The sequence below is a fragment of the Haliotis rufescens genome, unplaced genomic scaffold, assembly GCF_023055435.1.
Source record: "Haliotis rufescens isolate VD_foot unplaced genomic scaffold, xgHalRufe1.0.p SCAF_8, whole genome shotgun sequence".
Lineage (NCBI taxonomy): Eukaryota > Metazoa > Mollusca > Gastropoda > Lepetellida > Haliotidae > Haliotis > Haliotis rufescens.
In genome coordinates, this window is record NW_025964372.1 from 17478328 (window position 1) to 17498766 (window position 20439).

A 20439-nucleotide genomic window follows, 5' to 3' on the forward strand; every position below is an offset into this window, starting at 1 on the left:
TATAGACCACACTGCATTGCAAAGATGTTCCAACTGAAAAGGAAAATATCCATTCTCATCCCTCAATAGACCATTTTATACCCACGCTGACTGTTACTTCTCATGTATTGCACGTGCAAGGGCTAAACCACTGATTGTGATGTTCTTCAACTGTTAATCATATTGTCAACCTACTCAGACCTATTGACACTTGTTGGCATATGTTCATGTATGTCACCCTGTATACCTACCGTATATCGCTGTGTATAAGGCGAGTTTTTCGTACCTAAAATGAGGGGGCTAAGAAGGGGGGTCGTCTTATACACGGAGTCGAAGATCTCACATTTTTTTCCACTGGCGATGTCAACCGGCGTCTGATAGCCAGCCCAGCATTTGACAATAAAACTTCGCATTTCGTACTAAATAACTGGGTAGGTGACACTTCAGTAATGGTTCTGGGTATTATTACTGTGGTCGGTATACTGTTATTTCTGAGCAGCCAGAATTCCAATACTTGTTGTCAAGTTGATAATGGTCAAGATGAACGCTACTGTTTTTCAAGGGTAAGTGAGTAGGATTTTGTGCCGAGTATAGCATTATTCAAGCCTTTCAATTCAAGGGCTTTCAAGAATGAACTTCACACATTGCAACCAAGTAGGGAATCGAACCTGGGTTTTCCATGTGACAGGCTAATACTTTAATCACTTAGCTACTCAACTGCCAGATATGGCTCAACTTTAGGATATGAGGTGAGGTAAGGTGAAATAGGGTTTAATGTCGCATTCGTGAAATAGGGTTTAATGTTGCATTCAAGATTATTGCATTTATATAGCAACATGCATGCAAGTGTGTGTCCGTGTGTGTGTCTATTTGTACTAGTCTGGACTAATGTCAGTTTTATAGTGCTAACCCACTGAGATACCCTGCTGCAGTTTAACATCGGTATCCCACTCAGACACAGTATACTGGCTTCCGAGCTGACCAGTCCTTGTTTAATCATTTTAATGCTTAGTGCCACAAAGGGTTACAAGAATTACCATTTTTTAACATTTATTCAATATAGTGCATCAAGTGAAATTACATTCTACAGACTGATTGGATACCAAGTTCTGTCACCATGACGATATGGTCTGTATGGGATAAGACTGTTTGAAGACAAGACAGTACTATGACTATGCTCTCTCTGCTCCAGTATCCTCGTCGACCTTCAATGGTAACGCCAGCTACATCCACGTCACCATCAACAGATCCATGTTTCCATTTGGAGATACAGGCAGCTTCGATTTCAAGACCAGACAGGCTACGGCCACGCTCGTCTACCATGAGCTCTTCTACAGCAATGGGCTGCTTAGCAACCTCATAGAGTACCGCACTTACAAGGAGAAACTCCAGATTAGTATCACAGGAACAGGCAGTGAGTTGATTGAAAAACTTACAACTTCATATAATTCTGAGTAAACTTCTATCCTAGATAAAATGGAAACATTCCAGTCAGCTCATTGAGTCAGCGTTGCAAAGCTTATGTACAGGAAAAAAATAAAATAATGAAATAAGTCAAGAGAAATTAGATTTTATTGTATAATGCAAGGTTTTCTGCCACATTTCTGTATATAATGTCCTGGAAGCAGCCACTTGTTACTCATATTGACTCCCCGTTGCGTTGGATAATTTGCTGTATTGACTTGAGTCGCTGTACCTGAAAGTGGTATTCTCCAAACCTAAGCCTCCGACTTCGTCCTCAGTCAGTGTTGTGTTTTGTCCATAAAAACAGGTATTGACCTCATATATAGTCTGTATTTGTATTTTATAGCACTTGAATGTTTTAGGCTGACACTGTTATTTCATTGCACGCCTCAGTACAACTGGAAATCATTGTTTAAAATAGTGAGTGAGTGAGTGAGTATGGTTTTACGCCGCTTTTAGCAATATTCGAGCAATATCACGGCGGGGGACACCAGAAATGGGCTTCACACATTGTACCCATATCGGGAATCGAACCCGGGTCTTCGGCGTGACGAGCGAAAGCTTTAACCACTAGGCTACCCGACCGCCCCCAGTGTTTAAAATATAAAAGATGCCAGGCTGCCATCAGGACCCACAGACTTTAGATGCTGGAGGCACTGACTGAACTCTTGAGGCTCCCATTTAAAAAACTGAAGCTTATTGTGATAAATGTACATGTAAACTTACTGCAGGCCATAAGGACCCATACAAATTTGAAACTATGGGCCCGACACAAGATCTCCCTGCTACGGGCCTATGGGCAGGCGCTTATTTCGAACACTGCTTGTAGTTATTGGAAACATTGGGAATGTAGAGAATATTTGAGTCAAACGGTTGACATAAGACCAAAGTGCTGGTAAGGATTCTGTTGGGACCAACAAGTTACATCTTCATAAATGGTGGCACGTGGTCCTGTGTTCAGTGCACAGATCACAATTCAGGCGAAGCTATTCAATGTTGTCATGGAGAGTAGTTGGATGGGTGACTCGACCTTCTAGCGCCTCACAGCTAGCTTGGGTTGTATACTCCCCAGGGAGCTGAGAATCAAAATCAGGTGCACACTGATCCATTCACCAGGGTAGTATTGTAGCCTTTTCAGTATGCTTTAGGGTGTGGATTTCAATTACATTTTCTTTTTTCAGGATTTTCAGAACCTGTGACGTTTTCCACTACTGTTGCTGATGGCAGCTGGCACAGCGTGTATTGGCGAAGACAAGACAACCAGCTGAGGATTACTATGGATACGGAGACAAGGATGATACAGACCAACTTTAACCCGTACGACAACAGGCTTAACACCACTATCATGCTGTACCTGGGAGCCAAGCCGTTCAGACCAGGTGAGGTACACTGGCCTACAGGGTTAACATCAGTATCATGCTGTACCTGGGAGCCAAGCCGTTCAGACCAGGTGAGGTACACTGGCCTACAGGCTTAACACCACTATCATGCTGTACCTGGGAGCCAAGCCGTTCAGACCAGGTGAGGTACACTGGCCTACAGGATTAACACCACTATCATGGTGTACCTGGGAGCCAAGCCGTTCAGACCAGGTGAGGTACACTGGCCTACAGGGTTAACACCAGTATCATGCTGTACCTGGGAGCCAAGCCGTTCAGACCAGGTGAGGTACACTGGCCTACAGGATTAACACCACTGTCATGGTGTACCTGGGAGCCAAGCTGTTCAGACCAGATGAGGTACTCTGGCCTACAGGGTTAACACCTCTATCATGGTGTACCTGGGAGCCAAGCTGTTCAGACCAGGTGAGGTACTCTGGCCTACAGGGTTAACACCTCTATCATGGTGTACCTGGGAGCCAAGCTGTTCAGACCAGGTGAGGTACTCTGGCCTACAGGGAGCCAAGCCGTTCAGACCAGGTGAGGTACACTGGCCTACAGGGTTAACACCAGTATCATGGTGTACCTTGGAGCCAAGCCGATCAGACCAGGTCAGGCATCGCCCGCTGGCCTACAGGGTTACACGTCATCAGGTTACATACACACTTCACATTGTGAAGAGTTTGTGACCTTGTTCAGGTCAAAAGTACAGGTAAGCACCTGATTGGTGTTAAGATGGCTTGTGGTTAAGTACAGAGGCCAAAATGTCCGTTCAAGATCATACATTAATTAGCTTTCTCTTTCCCTTCAGCTGCATTACTATCACAACTCTCCTAAGCCAGTCTATCACAGCAGGCTTTCATTAGCGCATTTGTATGCAAACGGGCGGAAAGTCTGGTCACGTGATAAGCTTGTGGCAGTGGTATAAAGCCAAGTCATCATTGCTCCTGAGTGTGTTCAATTAGTTAGCTTTATTAAATTGTTGACATGTTCTAAGTTGCTCCTAAACAAAGGGAGATAACTCTTACCATCTATATTGTGCACCCTAGCTCCTGAGTGTTCAATTACTTAGCTTTATTAAATTGTTGACATGTTCTAAGTTGCTCCTTAACAAAGGGAGATAACTCTTACCATCTATATTGTGCACCCTAGTTCGATTAACACAATAACATTACCTACCAGAATTGATTAGTTTTTGTGCACTGCACTTAGTGTCCTCATCCCAGCCCACAGAGTATCATTATTAAAACTATATTGTTCCAGGTGATTCCAGTTATCTGATTGGCTACTTCAAGGGTTGTTTACGTAATGTGACCTTCAACAACCAATACCTGAACTACCTGCCAAGCCACGCCCCTCAGCCCGGAGTGGTGGCCAGGAACAACAGTGTACAAGTTGGTTGCCATGGTGACGACGTCTGCCACATCAGCCCCTGCTCTGCGAACTCCTACTGTAAAGATAAATGGAACGATTACTCCTGCCTGTGCATGGAAGGCTGGGAGGGAGAGAACTGTCTTCAGAGTTCGGATGATTGTCAAGGTCAGATGTGTCAGAATGGTGCCACATGCATCGATGGTCACAAACAGTTCACATGCGCATGTCCGCCTGGGTTTACAGGGCAGTTGTGTGAATCGAGTTACCACCCCTGTAACTCTAATCCCTGCTCCCCAACCAACACAGAACAGTGCCTGTCTACCACGCTCATCGACTACGAGTGCAAGTGTAAGTCGGGATGGACAGGCAAGAATTGTACCGAGAATATAGACGAGTGTCAAGGCAATCCTTGTCAGAATGAGGCTACATGCCTGGATCTTATCAATAGTTACAAATGTGAATGCCCCAATGACTACTTTGGTGACAATTGTGAGTACAAGTATGTTTGCTCATCCAAGCGGTGTTTCAATGGAGGCCGATGTGTTTCCAGCGATGACAACACAAACTACACCTGCATGTGTGACGAGAGATACATCGGCCGCAACTGTGAGACGTTCAACTACTGCTACAGCCACCAATGTAGCCCCAACTCCACCTGCGTCCAGAGCAACACCGCTTATGCCTGTAACTGTAGTTCAGGCTTCTATGGTGCTTATTGTCAGTTCCGTGATTACTGTGAAAGCCAGCCGTGTGTGAATGGTGGCGAATGTCGTAACGACAAAGATGGATTCCGATGCCAGTGTTCGTTTTTCTACACTGGAAACCAATGTGAAACTGCTGTGAACCAGTGTAAGTTCAACCCGTGTTATAATGGTGCTACGTGTTTCTTCAACGAAAGTTCTCCCGATCAGAAATACACATGCCTGTGTCACAATGGCCATACCGGACAGCATTGTGAGACTGACATCGATGAATGTGCGGACAACCCGTGTCAGAGCGGCGGAACATGTCGACAGAGCTCGACTGACACTTCAGTGCCGTTTTACCCTGGGTTCAAGTGTGCTTGCAAATCAGGGTTTAGTGGACTTCGATGTGAAAATGACACTAACGAGTGCGACAGCCAGCCGTGTAGACATGGTGGAGTGTGTGAAGACTACATCGACGGGTATCGATGTGTCTGCTCCAAGGGCTTCCTAGGTATCAACTGTGAATATGACTATCGAGGGTGCAGCTCGTCTCCGTGCCAAAACAATGGCCGATGTGCCGAAAATGAGGACAAATCGTATAAATGTGAATGCCCATCCGGCTTCAATGGAACATACTGTGAAATAGATATAAATGAGTGTGAGTCACACGTGTGTAAAAATGGGGCGAGTTGTGTTGACCTTATTACCCGATATGAATGTCAGTGTCTTCCAGGGTATACAGGGACATTCTGTGACAATATTGCCGATTCGTGCTTCAGTCAGCCCTGTTTTAACGCAGGGAGATGCCGCTATCAGGGTTTGTGTAGCTGCTCTGACGTCATCAGCCACTGCGGCTGGCACAACGAAACATGTCAGGCTCAGTCTTGTTTCAACAGACCAGGATGTACAACACACTCTGTTTCGTATCTCTGCGACTGTGAGGGGACCGGCTTCAAGGGGCCGCAGTGTACGGAGGATGAGGATGAGTGCGCTATAGTGGGCAAGTGTCAACACGGTGGAGTGTGCGACAACACGGTTGGAGGCTTCACGTGTGACTGTGCAGGAAAGGGATTCACTGGCGACAGGTGTCAGATTGACATCAATGAATGTAACGGAACCAACCCTTGCTATAATGGAGGTAAGATTTGTTGTAGAAATGTACTACTGCATAATTAAAACATGACATAATTTGTTCTCTTGATTAGAAGAAATTATTGCAAAAGTTACATTACAAATTCAGATTCTCTGATTGAAAAATGTTAATAATAAAATACACTGGGCCCAGACATGGCAGTTGTTTCCCTTAGACATGTCAGGATGTACTGGTCACTGACTTAGTGTTTGGTCTGTCAGCACAATGTCCATGTTCATTTTTACGAAAGTAGTAAAGACTTCGATGAATTCGTGTTTAACTCCAATATAACTGATATACTGTACAAGTCTCAGTCTCCAATAATTAAACAGGGGCAGCAGGGTAGCTTAGTGGTTAGAGCATTTGCTCATCACGCTGAAGGTCCATGGTTGGTTCCCCCACATAGATAAAAATGTGTGAATCCCAAAGTTCTTGTGAACACCCTATCTCAATTACATCATGAACTTACCATAAATTCAACAGACGTCCTCTTCACTGCCAACTTATCTTACTAGTTTTGGGGTAAACACTATCATCAGGCTATTGCAACTGCACATGCGCAAGGTGGGAAAACCTCACTTTTCTTGTGTGTGCTGAGTAAAAGCTAAAAGCAGAGTAAAACCTAACTCACTCACTCACTCTAATAAATAATATGGCTCATACTATTTGTTTCCTGAATTTGTTGATACATATTGACTCAGCTGTGCTCCATTCCAGGGCTTTGTGTGAACTCTGTCGGAGCATTCAGCTGTACCTGCCCTGCGGGATGGACCGGGCCAACATGTGGTCAAAACATTGATGACTGTGAAACCAAGCCGTGTCAGAACAGGGGGCAATGCATAGACCTCATGAACAACTATGTCTGCATCTGCAGTGGCACAGGTTTCCATGGTGACAGGTGCCAAAATAACACCGACGACTGTGGCGGCCATGTTTGTCAAAATGGCGGCCGGTGCATGGATGGAGTGAAAACATACACATGCAACTGTACAGGAACTGGGTACACTGGCGCCCTCTGTCAGACCAAGGAGAAACCATGCAAGAGTGGTCCATGCATGAATAACGGAACGTGCAACGATGTGGCGGAAACATTCACATGTGACTGTGCTGGCACTGGGTACAGCGGGACTATTTGCCAGGTGGATGTAGATGAATGTGTGATGGGGTCACACAGTTGTAGTGAAGGGTCTAGCTGCCTCAATGTCCGGGGGGACTACAACTGCAGCTGTGCAGCTGGGAAAGGTGGTAAGTGGGCGATAACAGGATTTTTTACCTGTCGATTGAACATAGTTTTATAAACCACTTTAAAGTGGAAGTCACGTGGCACACTATGAATTAACCTCTGAGCTCAATTGAACAGCTGTTTTCTCTCTGTCGTGGACTTGGGTTTGCTTGAGTGGACTAGGGTGGATTTGGGTGGACTTGGGTTGGCTTGGGTGGACTTGGGTTGGCTTTGGTTGGCTTTGGTGGACTTGGGTTGGCTTGAGTAGACTTGGGTGGACTTGAGTGGGCTTGGGTGGACTTGGGTGGACTTCCTTTAATGAGTGTTAATTTGATATGAGGGTGAGATTCTAATTATCAGTTTTTAAACAGTAATAACCAGTCTCTTGAGTGTGAAAGATACAGTAACAAGCTTCAGTGGCAGAGATAGGTGATGTCATTTGATTGTGACATCATGGTAACTGATAACATCACAATGGTCTGCAAAACATTGAGATACAATTTCATTGTCGTGATATCTCCTTGGACCTCACCCCACTTGACCTCACCCAAGTGATATATCCTGTGGGAGCCAGTTTTGGTTCATAAATTCAGATATTCACTGTAACACTGTTCTTGCAATTGAAAATGGAATATTTATCTAGGTACTTATGACACTGGGGTATTTTGTTGTTTGTGTGAAGAGAGTTTGATGTGACCGAATTAGCTACGTAAACTTCGTTAATCTTCATCGAATTCCGGAAGTTTGCAATTTTTAGATTATACATTTCCTTACTATGTTTCATAATTTTCACTTAACTTCCTCGTAATTATAATTCCATGTTAAGTCAAGTCCTCTTTTTATAATAAAATAATGTCTTATTGTAAACTATCTTTGCGACATATGTCATGAGATACGGCACATGCACCAAGCCTCTAGCGAAGCAGGCAGCAGACAACAATCGCTCTCGTGCATTTACTTTTCTTCTCAATAACCAACTGCAAATCAACTTCAGCGGTGACTGATGTGACTTCGGACCGATAGTCCCAACTATCGAATGGCTCACCTGGGGCTTTTTCCTTATTGTCTACGTTGGAATGGAAATAAACATGAATTGACTTCACTCAACCTCGTGTCATAATTACCATCCCACATTTGCATGGCAACAGGTATGTAATGATTGTGTAAAAGTTATGTGTACATTTCCTGATTTAGAATTATGTTGGTATTTCAGGTCGTTTCTGTGAGGCAGCTGTAGCGCTTCCGGTGAGCGGTGATGTTTCTGGTGGTAACGAGGGAGTTGTTGCAGCGTGCGTGGTGATATTGCTGTTATTGGTGGCTGCAGCGTTGCTGTATGCGGCATGGTACACAAAACGCAGTCGCAAGATACAGGGAAGGTACAAGCCAGCCAAGGTCGAACAGAGGTCAAGTGCAGAGATTCCCATGGAGAAAATGATTGACCCCACAAATGGTGAGAGACTCATATGATTAAAGAGAGGAGAGAGACACATTTGAGGAAAATGGGGAGACCATAATAAAAGACATGATGAGAGACTTGTATGAGACAAATCGAAAAGGGTCAGGACTTCAGTGAGACATGGAGAAAGACTTGTATGAGACAAATGGAGAGAGAGTGATATGAGACACCAGAAACAAGACTTGAATTTAGACAGATAGAGAGAGATCTTTATGAGACAAATGGAGAGAGAGAGTCATATAAGACTTGAATTAGACAGACAGAGAGTGATGTCTATGAGACATAGATACTTGTATGATACAAATGGAAAGGAATCATATGAGACAACAGGAGAGAGACTTGAATTCAGACAGACGGAGAGACTATTATCAAACAATTGGAGAGAGTCATATGAGTCAGGTGAGAGAGACTTCTATGAGACAACTGAGATGGACCTCCATGTCTGAGGAGTTCCAGCTGGAACTAGGACACTGCCATGATAGAAGTCGGACGTCCAGTTGGATAGATAACTTCTAGTTACCATTGTGAGAATGTGACAAGGAAGAATATTTAAGGCTCATTCCTCCTTCTTGTTCCCTCCACAATGTGATTACAATGACTTGTGAATCTCACTGAATTTTACTCACGACTGATGAGTGATGTAGTGACTAACAGAACCCTTGTTTAATGTACCAAGGCCACATGTCCTGCACAAGGAGTGACTCATGATCAGGGACCTGGCTTGCTGCCAGTGGCCTACATAGTTCCACCACTGTCTTGAATCTTCAAGCATTGAACATATCATTTGCACATTTCATTCATACAAGTTTGACCTTGACCTATACTTCACCTTGAATGCTCTAGAGGTTGTGTGATGACCTTGACCTTGAGTGTTCTGTAGATCTTGTCCAAGTGGTTATCAGGGCATGCTTAGTGACCTTGACCTTAAGTGCTCTGCTGATGTTATGCAGGTGATATCTAAATATTTCTGGTTACCAGTTGCTGTCTCTTATGGAAACCAGCTTATTCCATAGTCACCCTGGGATAAAGACTAATCATAATGAAATAGGAGATAGAGATTAATAGCAATTATCAAAAGTAGGGGCTTTGCTGTTGCTAGGCAGTGTGCTAATTGCTATTTGAAAGAAAAGCTTTGAATATAATTTTAGGTTATTAGCCATTCAAGCATTTTAAACTGGCTTTATCTTTTCTGCCAAATGCTATGTTTCACCCCAATGATAAGAAATGAATTTACCATATTCAATGCATTAAGCGCCCTGCTCCAATAAGCACATGCAGGCCAACTGCTTGATCAATCATTAAGTAATCTGTATAGGCGCTCTCGTATAGGATCAAACAAATTGACATGATTTACATATTTTCTTGTGTATATTACACTTTTGTCACTGAAAACAGTGCAGGAGGGGATATATAACTGCCAAGTGACAGTTATCGAAAACGTTTTGGTTTAATCGACGTTTGAACTTAGTTTGTTCTCTACTGCTTGATCACTGAAAACACATTTAACTCTTTGTGTATGGTTTTAATAAGTGCTTCCCTTTGCCCGGGGCACTTATTACAGCGAATAAGGTATTTAATAATTGTGAAATCTTGGTGAAAGTAGGCTCATCGGCACATGTGCAATATTGCAGTTATCAGTTGCCGACTGTCTGCAACTTCCAACATGTACCAGGTACTACATTGTGATAGAATGCTAGAAACTAGTACTACATGTAGAGGTAAAATGTATCTGATCTGTATAAATTCTGTCAGTATTACACAGACTTGGGGTGGGTGATCCGGAGATTTATCACACGTTGTTTTATTGCATCATAAGTAGTGCTCTACTAGTCATACACTTAACAGTATTTTCTAAACTGTTTTATTGTAGATAATATTATATACATCGCAAGTCATTATTTTTGTGCCAAATGTAAAAATTTTCATTATCTAGAATACCTAAATCCTTTATCATATAAACAAAATACTCTTCTGCATTGTCAGAATAATCTGTCTTCCGTCATACATTAATTTAGTGTTCAAGACCTAAAGATTTCTTTGTATATACCATGGATTAGTGGGTCTGATTACCTTAAATTGAAAATAAAATGGTTGAAATTGATTCAGATTATCAGATTTATTGGTTATTATTTATTTTGAAATGGAAACGTTAATAATTTTTCATCCCCGAAATGAAATGTTTGATACACATTTTTCGATGTAAAGAAGTTTTATGTGATCCACTGAAAAAAAGAATCTGTAATGAGAGAAATTAACAGTCTCATTAAAATCAGATCTTACTGCTCGCTCTGGCTACACACAGATTTGTGGACATGCCATTATAGGTCATGTCAGAACGACCGTCTGACTGACCAATCAGAGCATCACTTACGAGATCACGTAGTGAAAATCTGAATGTGATTCCATCAAAACCGTCTATCTCTTGCTTCAATCAGATAAATATTTGAAACAGAGACATTCAATAGCCCATACTGCCACACGATCTCAGCCATCTATTACATTCAAGAAATTTCTCTTGTTCAGTTTTAAATTTTTTAATCAAGACCTTGTCAAAATATTTTTCATGACATTGTCTGGAATGGAAGTTGCCAGTTTGAAACTAGTGTCAGAAAGCTCAAGAAAGCTGCTTTCTGATTGGTTAATGGCAATTTCTTGTTCGTCATTTCATTGGTTGGTCAAAGTTTGCAAAAGGTGTTCTGATGTGACCTGTAATGGGATGTGTAGCGGTAGCAAGCTGACGATCTGTTTTTAATGAGATTGGAAAATAAACAACCAGAAGAAAATCAGACTCAAATCATCCATATGATGTCTCAGTTGTTTATTGTTCATATACATCAGTAGATGTTCAATTGTCACGTAACCATGGCAATTACATGTTTATTACCCATGGACAACCAGTTATCAATGGCATAGTCGTTTGATACGACTCATATCATAACATGTTGCCTTCCTATTTTCCATGGTGAATTTATCACTAATTGGTCAAGTATATCACTGATTGGTCATGTATAACTATGATTGGTCAAGTATATCAATGATTGGTCAAGTATATCACTGATTGGTCTAATATATGAATGATTGATCAAGTATATCAATGATTGGTCAGCGTGCTGGGCAGACAAGAATTTCATTCCACTGATCTCAGTTGAACCAGAATATTTATTTTCTTGTTTTTTTAATGATTTTTTATTTTATTGATCTTTAATAGTCTGTGTTTGTTCCCAAACAGTTTAATAGCTATATTTACAAAGTTAATTGATTGTGTACTCAATAATTCTCCATGAATTCAGCAAGTCTTGTGTTGATTAATATTAGTTTTAGGGATAAACCAGTTTTGGTGAAATTACTTTATATTTTCCACAGTGATATGTTTTGAGGAGTCCCTGGTCAGGTGATAGTTATTACAGAATTGAAGCATAAAGCGATACATGGGTAGTCATATGAATATCAACAGGTGGAAATGTGTGATCCATCAATACACAATGAACCTTGACAGCCCTTGACATGGAGAGTAGGGAATATCTTTGCCCAGTAACTGTTCACAGGTAATTCAGACAACATTTTGAACAGATCACAGGTAATTTTTCCACCCATTTCACAATCACAGATAATTATCATGTAAATTAGTTCATATCTTATAGAGATAAGGAATAATTCGTTTTTTCTTATCAATCTGATCGGGACCCAAACCATAACATTATTAAGTTTATGTTTTTGCATGTGTAATCTTGAACTGCATCTCATACTGTCGTTAAATATAAACTTGGTGACAACTTGTCAGACAGACCCCAACTGTCCGCCAAATTTACTGCATGGTATTTCTGGTTTCGACATAAAAGATGATAATAAATAATATAAATTCAAAAGAGAGAAAAACATTAAATATCGAATCATGACAAATAAAAGGAGCCAATAACTTATATCAAAATAAGTATTCCCTACCCGCTAATATACGTGCATACAATAGGTTCATACCATAAGCAAACCTATGATTGTGGGTTCGAATCCCGGTTCGCCGCGATTATGTTTCTAGGTTTGTCAGCATCATACCCGTGCTCGTGGGTTTCACCGAAGTGGTAAACGTCTGAGACATGCATCACTTCGAGCTTTCCTTCCACATTTAGCTGACATGCCGTGATATAACTGGAATACTGTTAAAAGCGGTGTCAAACCAAACTCACTCACTCACTCATACCATAAGCCTCCCATCAGATATTAATATTCTGCTATGTTTCCTTCATTACAAAACTGATGTAATAGCTCTTCTCTGATATTATGAAATACTCCTCCAAAGAAGTTAAAGAACAGACGCTTTTTTCCATATGACTATAGTCAATCTGTTATGTCATGACATTGTCATATAAGAAAATCAGTTGTTCTAACTTCTTTTTCATAGTTGACATAGAGAATCACACCCAAGTGTTTTGTATATAAAATATATCAACACGAGTCAATAAAATTTTGAAGCTTCAGGAATCGCTGAGTAGTTTTTAACTTACATCGATGAGTGTTGATATATTTGGTGTAAAAAGAAACGAGGGTGAGATTCTATTGATCCTTCAACTGAAATAACCAGTGTCTTGCAATGATAAGGTTCAGAAAACCTGGTTTAGTGCTGTCGTTTGATTGGGACGTCATGGTAACCGATGACGTCACAATGATCTGCAAAGCAATTTCACCCAAGCGATATCTCCTGTTTATGTTCATTTGGGCCATCAACACAGTAAGTATTCTGGTTCAACACTATGCACCATTGTCTGTTACTGGTTTTCTTTTGTATGTAACCATTTGTCATATCATTATGTCATACCATTATGTCATATCATTATGTCATATCATGATATCACCCTAGCCTAAACGTCCTGTAATAATTAAATGAAACTGACAACCATTAATGACAATTGGACAATCATTTACAAAATAACATATATTTTATGATGACATTTTAAATTATCAAGAATAATAATGAGGTAAATTTCATATCATGAACTGAATATTTCATCAAGTAGATTTTCACCAGTGTTAACTTAGCTCTACTTCTTTCAGTTTTCGTTGATAATTTTTTAGATTTAAGAACTTCCATATAAACAGGTTACCTAGCAACCTTTATTCCAATAGCCAAATATCCCCTGATGTTTTCAAGTGTGTTCATTGTTAAGACTATCTGCTCACAACTACTGTTAACATACAATGGTATATTTTTATACAGTAAGTGTTTACAATTTTCAAATCTCTTCAGTGTTGTGTGTTGTCCAAAGTGTCATTTTTTCAAGTGCAATGGAATTTTTTATAGGTAGGTATTATGTACAAGTTGTGTGTACACATGATTTCTGCCTTTCTAAAAGGTTTGTTTTGAAGATAACATGATTTGTTATCATTCCTTGTCAATGAAATTGAAGCAAAACAGTACGTTCTGTCTGTTGGCCTTGTTACCTTGTTTATGAGCTCTATGTATATGTAGAAGCTTTCTTGTATATGTCAATCAGGTGAAGTCAGGGAGGTTGTCTATAAAGTTGAATTTCCTGTTTCCTGCTTACTAACCGTCAGTACTTCTGGGTTTGTATTCAGTTCCACCATCATCCAGAACTGGGCCCCGTTCCACAAAGCGATCTTAGTGCTACGTTGATCATAAGCCTATGATAAAGTATGGGAGTTACGACCAACTTTAGCACTAAGATCACTTTGTGGAACGAGTTCCAGGTCCCTTGGGACCTTTGATGGTTGTAAAAGACGACCAAATGGATCGCGTGGTCGTCTCTCTGACTTGGTTCATAGCGTGTCCTCGTACATTGACAGCATAGATCATTGCTAACAATTATTACTAGATTGTCTGGGCTTAATTATCTACAGATTGCAGCAATATAGCTGGAATATAGCTGAGTGTGGCGTTAAACTATCAACTAACAAACAAACTAAGAATACTAGTACATATAGCCACTATTGCAGTCGCTATTTTTAACAAACGAATCAAGCGAGGGCCTGGTTCCAGTGAAAGGGAAACTAGCGAGTCCTGATCAACAAGGACTGAGATTGCATTGGCAATATTTCTTGTGGCACATGTGCCCTAGTCTTGCTGTCATCTACTGTACGCATTTGACTTTGTGAGTTGTACATGGCCTCATTTCATTACCTGACCATAATACGTGTGTAGATCTGGGTTAGAATTGGTCTCAGCATCCCATGCTTGTCGCAAGAAGTGACCAATGGGATCAGGTGGTCAGGATCGCTGACTTAGTTGATGCATTTCATCGTATCCGAATGCGTTGATTGATGCTCATGATGTCAATCACCAGATTGTCTGGTCCAGATTCAATTATTTACAGACCGCCATCATATAGCTGAAATATTGCTGAGTGCAGCGTTAAAAATAAATAAATAACAAACAACCCTGACTGCAAATAGACACACATAACAGATGTATGTATTCACGGAAATGGAGGAATGTAGTGTATACAAACCCCGGAAGCATTGACGATGATGCTTATTGTGAGCAAGTTATGAGCAAGTGTATATTATAGCAACACAGTTATTGTACATTTATTATGTCAATCAGATATTCACTTATCTACTCAGTATGGTTATATTTGATTGCCTTGTTTTTTGGCAATTTGAATTCTTATTTTTGTAAAATTGGCTTGCTTTATTGAACAAAAATAGATAAATACTGTATTGAAAGTATGTTTAGCTGAATGTTTATTTGCAATTATGTTAAATCTCAAATTCAACAAGCATTAAAGATGAAATTTTTGGGAAGATTTATGTTTTCTTTTAGTAAATGATATAATCAGTTTTATAGACATATTTAAAAAAAAAATATTTAAGCTTTTCTGTGCAAGGAAGGACAACTCTGTGTATAGGGAAAGACAACTCTTGACAGCCTCTCTGAGACAGCGAGAACTTTTTGTTGTTTTTAAGTGTGACAGATATCAACACTTATCTGTTCCTTGACTTGTTTTTATTGGTGTTTATATTGCTTCTAGTGTTTATGATGTTATAACAAGTTATTTTACAAGTATTTGATATAGCTCTTTCGTGCTCACTTTGTGAAACTCTTTCACAGTTAGGTTCAATTTCAATTTCTATGTATAACAATAAGGAATTATTTGGAAAACTAACAAATAAACATGTAATTCTTGTGTTTGGCTTTAAATTAAATAATCTGGGAAGTATTTGTGTTTGTAATACAGATGAGGAACAATATGCCATGCATAATTTTCATGTCTTGAAATATAAAATTAAATCAAATTTATGTACACAGAGTATTGATTGTTGGATCAGTAATTGATGACTAAGCTAAGTGTGCATTAGCAGGAGTGCATATTATCAGATATTCATCTCAGCGTTTTACTTAAAGCAAACCATTTTTGTAGCTTTCTGAAAGTGAATAATATCAGCAGACATGGAATTGTGGCCTAGCAGAGTACAAAGCAAGTATTCTCCATACAAAAGTTTGCCATATCAATAGAATTAGACTTTAAAAGTGTAAGCTATATAATTAATTGCTGATTAGTAAATTAACAGATAATGAACTGTGTTCATGAGTATCTGATGATGTGTTCATGAAGGCAGTACTGAGCTTGATGTTTAAGGCTTGAGTGTCGTACTCGGTGCACCTGACCTGATGCCATCACCAGTCAGGGACCAGTCATTTCATGTTATTATGGGGGGATGTGGGATTTAAAAAATATATATTATAGAAAATACTTGAAAATACTTCAGAGAAAAAAATGTATGTCTTGATTGACTGAAACATGTTCTGCCATCAACAAAAGTTACAGGCTCCGGCAGAATATCAAATTGCCGGTCCCTCAACTGGCTGTCCCTCGCAGAATTTCCCCTAGTTGCAAATGATAAAATTGCACAAAACAAGTCATTTTACAGTTAAATATTCCAGTTACGTTTACAACTATAAAAACCCTTTGCAGACTACATGGAACTCATCAATTCAAACTCTCCAGAATTCCATTTTATTAAAAAAGAAATGTGTAATTTGCATAATGTTACATTTCATGGTCAAAATTTTTATGCTAATTTCCCCATTTTCAGATAAATTTCTTTTTGAATTGATTTATAATGAGAGGACAGCCATCTTGTTACCGTGGTTACCTAATATGAATATGGCAGCCATCTTGGGTGGCCCGAGTACATTTCTGTTAGTTCTTGATTGTTGGTTGCTGTTGGTGTGATGTTGTTTTAATGGTGACATGCTTTAACTGTACCAACAACAAATTACAAATAAATCATTTGGTAAACAAACTTCGAGTTGCTTGTTTTCTTACCACATGTGCGCTTTGATTCTCTTTCATTTGGAATCTTGATCTATTAAAGAAATTGCAAAATGATTGCTTATGGGAAGAAAGTGATGCAGTGGTAGCAGTGAAGTGATCATAGGTATTGTGTGTTCAGTCAGTTGAGTTGAAATGGGATGAAACATCGCTTCACGATTATTGCAACTATGGCGATGTGGTTGCATGTGTGTGGCTGCTTGTACTTGTCGACTAATAACGGTTTTATGGTGCTAGCCCATCGAGATACCATTGCCTGAGTTTAAGATGGTTTGTTTGTTTGTTATTTAATGCAGTACTCAGCAATATTCCAGCTATGACGCTGGTCTGTCTGGACCAGACAATCCAGTGATTGGTATCATGAGCATCGATCCATGCAATTGGGATACATCAACCAAGTCAGTGAGCCTGACCACCCGATCTTGTTAGTCGCCTCTTACGTCCAGAGTTTTAACATGGATACCCAGTCAGATACAGGACACTGACCCTGAGCCGACTGGTCAATGTTTTATCGAGTGCCATACATCTTTTTGTATGACAGAGCTGGGTGATTGAACAACTGACCTTCCACTCTCCAGGCAGGCACTCTGTCCACTAAACCACAGGGGCAGTCATTTGTCCTAATGAGTGCAAGACTCAAGCCCTTAAAATCAAGGACTTTGTCTAAAGTAAGTCAAAAACTGATTAATATGCTGCTGGATGGTACATTTAGCCATCTCAGTAGAGTAATTATGAGAAGAAATCTGAGAGCAGTGGTTCACATCTTTGGGACTGGGGAAAGGAAAGACAAAATGGTGACTGTAATTAAAATAATTCTTTGGAATGTGCACCGATACAGCATAAATCCTAAGGCCTAGATTCATCTGTGTTCAATGAGTTCGGATCTGACATTGTTTTCATGGGTTTGTCATTTAACGCTGTACTTAGCTACATGAATATGACATCAGTCTGTAAATACTCACGACAGGACAAGATGTTCCAGTGATTGACATCATGAGCATCAATCTGTGCATTTGGGATACGATGACATTCATCAACCAAGTCCATGAGCCTCACCACCCGATCCTCTTAGTTGCTTCTTTTGACAGGCATTGGTTGCTGAAGGCCAATTCTAACCCGGATCTTCATGGGTAAACATTGTTTTTGAATGCTTATGCTACATAAATACAAAGCAACACGATAGTCTGCATAAAATTTATTACATTTGAAAGAAGACCGACACAGAACTACTGTTAGTAATGTGAAATATTTAACTGATATTTACAAGGTTTATTAAAGTTATGTACATTTTCATACTGCTCCTAAACTGAATAAAATCATTCTAATCTTACACTAGCAGATGTCTTTTCTGGAAAATTAAGTAATATGTACTAAATTGAACAGTTTGAATTATTCTTAATCTATTTGAATCCATGACCTTTCGTCAATATCAAGAACAACCTTGTCACACCTTATATGGGAAATGGATATCATTTCATGAACAGTATGAAGCCGTCACAGCAACTTCTAAATAATCGTGTTTTCACTGTTAGGACAAGTGATTGGGCGAGATAACCAAAAGTCAGTTTTGAACTAGTAAGAGCTTGTGACTACTGGTTTGGTTATCCCTTGGTTAATTATGAGCATTTCCTTGAAAGAGTGATACAACATCGATGGGTTTAAGGCCGCTTTCAGACGTATTCCAGTTATATCATATTGTGTCAGCTTAAAGTAGAAGGAAAGCCTGAAGTAATGCAGGTCTCAGACTTTGGTGAAACCCATGGGTATGGTGCTGACATTTTAGTCTTAAGTTCATTTAGTCCAGAAAACTATTTCTTGTTCTAAAGATTAGACGGCCCATAACCTTACAAAGTAAAACAAAGAAAGAACATTGCTCTGTGACGGAAAATATGCTTTATATAAACATGAGGGTTTTTTCCATAAGAAATGAACCTTTACACTTAAAAACACTACCTGTTTACATTGTGATGAAAGGAAAATCCATAAAGTAAACAGCAAATGTAGTGAACACATCAGATATTAACCTTACACCCAGTGTAAACATTTCACTGAAGACACTGTCACACATTAATCTTCAATATTTCTGTATTCCTTATCCTCTATTAGTTTACGTCTTTATACAAGAAACACAATTTTGACAAAGTGAGAATTTCCATTTTCCAATTCATAAACTAACATGATAAATGTACAGAGTTACCTAACTTGAGCAAATACACACATAGAGAAGTATCAAACGCACTCAAGTCAGATGAAAACTTAACTGTGAACAGACTGATTTTTATCCCAGGGTGATGTGACCAATAGCAGTTTCCAGCTAAGCAAGATACTAATAAACCATACCCTCTCTCCCCAGGATGAATATCATCCCCCCAGTTTATAAAACAAGGATACACTTGTGCATGTTTAGGCTAAAACGTTCACCACATTGTAAACTAAGCATCATGATACACAAGACTTGAGTGTATCGTTTCAAGCTTAATGGCAGCTGTGATAACTGCAGTACTTTGATACACATGAAAAATTGGTAGGCCATGTTCTATACAAACCATTGTTTCTAGATGGCATTTTAGCATAGGGTAGGGCATATAGTGTTTACGTTAAAACAGAAATAACTTGGTTAACCTAACTGTCTGTTTGCAGCTGATATGTAAAACTCCACTTTACACCTAAAATAATTCAGTCGTGGTTCAGATTTCAACATCCTTAAAACTTGATTGGTGGGCATTTTCATTTTGATACATCAACTTGTGACGCAGAAGTAAAAATACTACTCAAAGAAGTTAAAAAACCATCAGATTCTTTTATATAACTATAGTTAAACTATGCCATGAGAGACTACAGTAATATGAATGAATCCAATCTTTAACTTCTTTTGAGTAGTACCGGGATATACATCTTCCCGAGGCAAGTGAGTTAACTGACTATAAAAGTCCCGTTTCCACCCTTGCCGAACTAGGCTGGTATTATGGAGTTACATTTTGGCTGGACTAACGAGTCTATGCACAGTCCAATCAAAATCGCGCACCAAAATCAAAATCCGGTTCATAAACTGTCGTGCATGTGCACCACCAACTTGTTGTCAACAGATATTTTCCAAATCTTTTCATGTTTATAATCAAGATGCTCACATGATTTGATGCATTTCGTGATGTAAGTAACGTTTTATCACAATATAGATCTTGATTATCGATCAGATCGTCCTGACTTGGCACCACCATTTTGTGTGAAGCAAACGCAAGTGATACGAGAGGTGGAATTTGACTGGTCCATAGGAGAGGCTTAGAAGGGACATAACTGGTAAGTAATAGCCACTGGTGGAGCTACGATCGAGCCCAGTAATTCCAGCCTAGTTCGGCAAGGGTGGAAACTGGATTTTTAAAGTCACTTAACTCTCTTGCCTCGGGAAGATGCGGGATATCATATTTATCACATATCTAATAGAAATGACAATTGTTTGAAAGT

The 20439-nt window shown here is 39.7% G+C and overlaps 1 protein-coding gene across 1 annotated transcript in view; it reads left to right on the forward strand.

Moving 5' to 3' along the window:
* Positions 1-14952, forward strand: part of LOC124144836 (protein eyes shut homolog) — a 117270-nt gene extending 102318 nt beyond the window's left edge. The window contains exons 34-38 of the mRNA XM_046514439.2: positions 1172-1393; positions 2625-2822; positions 4086-6020; positions 6732-7259; positions 8450-14952. Coding sequence (XP_046370395.2) covers positions 1172-1393; positions 2625-2822; positions 4086-6020; positions 6732-7259; positions 8450-8703 — 3137 coding nt within the window. The 3' untranslated portion in view covers positions 8704-14952. The remainder of the gene's footprint in view (positions 1-1171; positions 1394-2624; positions 2823-4085; positions 6021-6731; positions 7260-8449) is intronic.
* The last annotated feature ends 5487 nt before the right edge of the window (positions 14953-20439 follow it).